At 59.6% G+C, this 3,432-nt stretch overlaps 1 protein-coding gene across 1 annotated transcript in view; it reads left to right on the forward strand.

Annotated features, from left to right (window-relative positions):
* Positions 1-1,913, forward strand: part of SBK1 (SH3 domain binding kinase 1) — a 53,183-nt gene extending 51,270 nt beyond the window's left edge. Inside the window, exon 5 of the mRNA XM_010837428.1 lies at positions 1,778-1,913. Within this exon, the coding sequence (XP_010835730.1) occupies positions 1,778-1,913 (136 nt within the window). The remainder of the gene's footprint in view (positions 1-1,777) is intronic.
* The last annotated feature ends 1,519 nt before the right edge of the window (positions 1,914-3,432 follow it).

Below are 3,432 nucleotides of genomic sequence, written 5' to 3' on the forward strand. Positions count from 1 at the left end.
TTGCCGGCAGACTCCCCCACACCTCCCTGAACCCTGGGACCCTGAACTAGTGGCTCCGGGCCCTTTGCACCCCCCTGGCAGATCATCCAGCAGCCCCACCCCTTATCCTGCCCCCCTCCCCACCTTCCCGCCCCCACTCCCACCCTGGGAATGAAAAGGAACTCAAGTGTTGGGGCCGAGAAAGGGCTTAGGGTGTCTAGGCACTGTCTGGGAAGAGGGCGGTGAGCCGAGGGCAGGGGTGCTGCTCATCGAGACCGGCCCCTTTCCAGGGAGAGTTAGAGGGGAGGGACCACGCCCCTGCAAAAATGTAGCAAACTTCTGGATGTCACAGCAGTGTGTGTGTGTAAACAGGCCCCAAGAATCCAGTGACTCTCCCACCACCCATTCCTCCCCCCGACCCCCTCTGCCCCATGAGGACACAGAGCCCAAAAGGAGGGCGGCAGGCCAAGACCACACACATCCAGAGAAGCCGCAGCCCTCCCCCTCCCCCCACAGGGATTTCAGGACAACTGGTCTCCGTGGCCAGGGGCCTCATGCAACTGCATCACTAGGCCCGGGGAATGAGTTCAGAGCCCGGGCGCGCCCCAGCTTGGCCTGCCCACTGGCACCTTCCCCAGGCCAGGGAAACCTTGCTCAGATCTTCTCAATCCTCGCTGCCCCAGCCCAGACTAAGTGGCCTGGACTTTGAGCAGGCGGTGAGGTTACTTGTGCCAGGAATTTCTCCCGGAATTCTGCTGGAGTCCAACATCTGAGCCTGGGGCTGACTCCATCCCCACGTCTCCCAAGTTTCTGGTACTGGGGTGTCGATGTGAGGATAAGGGGCCCTGGAAATGGGAGGGGGTGAGCGTGTGAACAGATACGTGTGCAGTGTGAGCACATGCAGAAGACACCTGTGTGCATGTAGCCTCGTGTGTTCAGTGGCTGCATCCAGACAGCCCAGTCATTCCGCCCCAGGATTCTCAGCGGGCAGCTGCCAGAGGGCGCCCAGGCCCCCGGCTCAGCACACCCCTCAGGGAGCCTGGCAAGGAGGCACCTGCAGGCCAGAGGAGCCCAGACTCACAAAACCCACCCTCACGACTCCTGCCCTGTCCATGGAGGCCTGGGACCCCGCAATAACCTCATCCTGGGAGAGACTGCTCCCTCTGCCTGGCGGTGCCCCGCCTGCTGTCCTGGGCCACACCTTCCAGGGTCCCTTCTGGGGTTCTCGGCCATTTGAGGGGGCTCCCTAGTGGGCCAGGCTGACCAGAGGGGACTCTCTGGCCGGGAGCCCCCACTTCTCCATTCACCCTCATTCCCACCACGCAAAAGGGCTATAGGTCCCCCCGCCCTGCCCGGGTCCAGTTTACAGAGTGCGGTTGCCCCAGGGCCTGGTCCCCCTCCCTCCTCAGTGTGCCCGCCCATCTAGAGACCCACCTCCCCGGCGGGCATGGGGGCCCAACATATGCCAGGTAAGTAGCAAACCCCCCCCCCTCCTCCCACCAAGGGCCAAGCCTTGGAGCAGGGCCTGCCTCCCCATCACTGCCCCCTCCGCTCAGCCCACCTGGAGCCCATCTGGGCACCTCTCCCAGCCGCAACTTCTCCTTTTGCCTTAGGCCTCTCGACATCCCGTCTCTCCTGCAATAACACGGAAGCGAGATTCCAAGTAGACGCCCCTCGCGTGCGCCCTCTTTCTCTCTCTCTCTTAAGATCCTGTTTGAGAGTCTCTCCCTCGTCGTAGTATCTAGGATGTTAGAGTTGGGAAGGGACCGTAGTTCTGTAGCCCAGCCCCTGTTGTCAGAGGCACAGAGGGGGGCAGCGGCAGCCGACAGCGAAGCAGGACTAGAACCGGTTCTGTGCCCGCCCTCCCCATCGGGGCCTTGCTGCCGCAGCCACCACCACCTCTACTGGGGGTGCTGGGACCCTTTGCCCCTTAGGAGAGGTGTTGGTCACAGATGTTTACCTCAGTTTATGTCACTGTCAAAGAACAAGTAAATAGCAAAAAAATGAATCACACCGTAGACCTGAAGACTTAGGAAAAAAAAAACCCTCGCGATTCTTCTGTGCAGGTGTTTGTCTGTGCGCACACGCGCGTGTGTCTCTGTCCCACCCTGGGCCGGCCGGGTCATCCCCGACCTCTGTCCCAGCCCCGCGCCCCCTACACTGCCCCCTGTCCTTCGGTGCTTCCCAGAGGCCCCTCGGAGCTGGCCTGTGGGGTGTGGCAACCCCCTGGGCAGGAGGCAGGGCCACAAGTTAGCTAAGCGTCTGCCACCAGGCCAGCTGAGCAGAGCCCTAAGGCTGCCAATGCTCCCCGGGCCCACACTGTGGCCGGTGGGACCATCCTGGTGGCTGGTGTCAGCATTCCAGCCTGACTCGGGGCCTGGGTGGGATCCCAGCCCCACAGCCCCAGACCCTCATGTTGCCACCGTTCTCCACCGTGTGTTTGTAAATAGTCTGGCATCCTTTGGCCCTGAGAAGGTTTTTAAATGTGTTATTTACTTCTCTAATCATGACAATTGCTATAAAATAAACAAAAGTTTAGAAAAATTACCACTGGGTGTCTTGTCTTGTCTCAGATAGGGCCTAGAGAGGGGGGTACACACAGTTAACTAGAAACTGAAGACAACACATTGTTTAAGGTGGGGTCTGCAGAGTCCAAAGGCAGCTACCCCAGGCCTGTGACCTCTTGTGTGAGCTAGAGGAGGCCCCAGCCAGGGATGATGGAGCATGAAAGGAACAAGGACCCGGGTTTTGTGGGGGAGAACTAGGGAGCTTTCCCTGAACTGGACTCCAGCTTCAGCGTGGAGCCCTTCAGACTGGGCAGGAAATAGCGGCCAAAAAGCCCAGAGGAACAGAGTAGGCAATTCATCCAGCCGCCCAGCAGCAAATGTTTACCGTGTGCGTTCTGTGCACCTGGCTTCCTAGCGGGGCCTGGGGATGTGCCAGTAAACAGGACAGATGGGGCCCCGTCCTCGGGCAGCCAGTGATCTAATGATGTAGCAGACATCACCCACGTGGAAGGCTGGGGGCCACGAAATTACGTAACCGGGAAGCCGGGAAGCCGGTCAAGTTTGGAGGCGGCAGGAACTCCCCAAAGACGGAGACCAGAGGCTTCGGGAATTGTCTGGGTGGCGGGCACAGCGGGTGCAAAAAAGCTGATTGGATGAGGCTGCAGACTCGAGGCAGCAGGCAAATGGAAGTTCTAACGCAGGGGAGTCAGGCAGGCGAGGAGGAGTTTCATGATTCAACATTCATTCAGCAAATATTTATTAATTACGTACTCGTGACAGCAGAGCAGTTCTGTTGGCTCTGCCTTCAGCCACAGCTCTACCCAGAATCTGAGTGCGTGCACTGCCAGCAGGGAAACTGGCACCCCTCGTTAGCCTGGTGCCCCTCACTCACTCCCCGCTTCCTCTCCTGAGCCTCTTCAGGGTCTTATCAGGACAGCAGCCAGAG

Source organism: Bison bison, unplaced genomic scaffold (assembly GCF_000754665.1).
Source record: "Bison bison bison isolate TAMUID 2011002044 unplaced genomic scaffold, Bison_UMD1.0 scf7180017864072, whole genome shotgun sequence".
In the NCBI taxonomy this organism is placed as follows: Eukaryota; Metazoa; Chordata; class Mammalia; order Artiodactyla; family Bovidae; genus Bison; species Bison bison.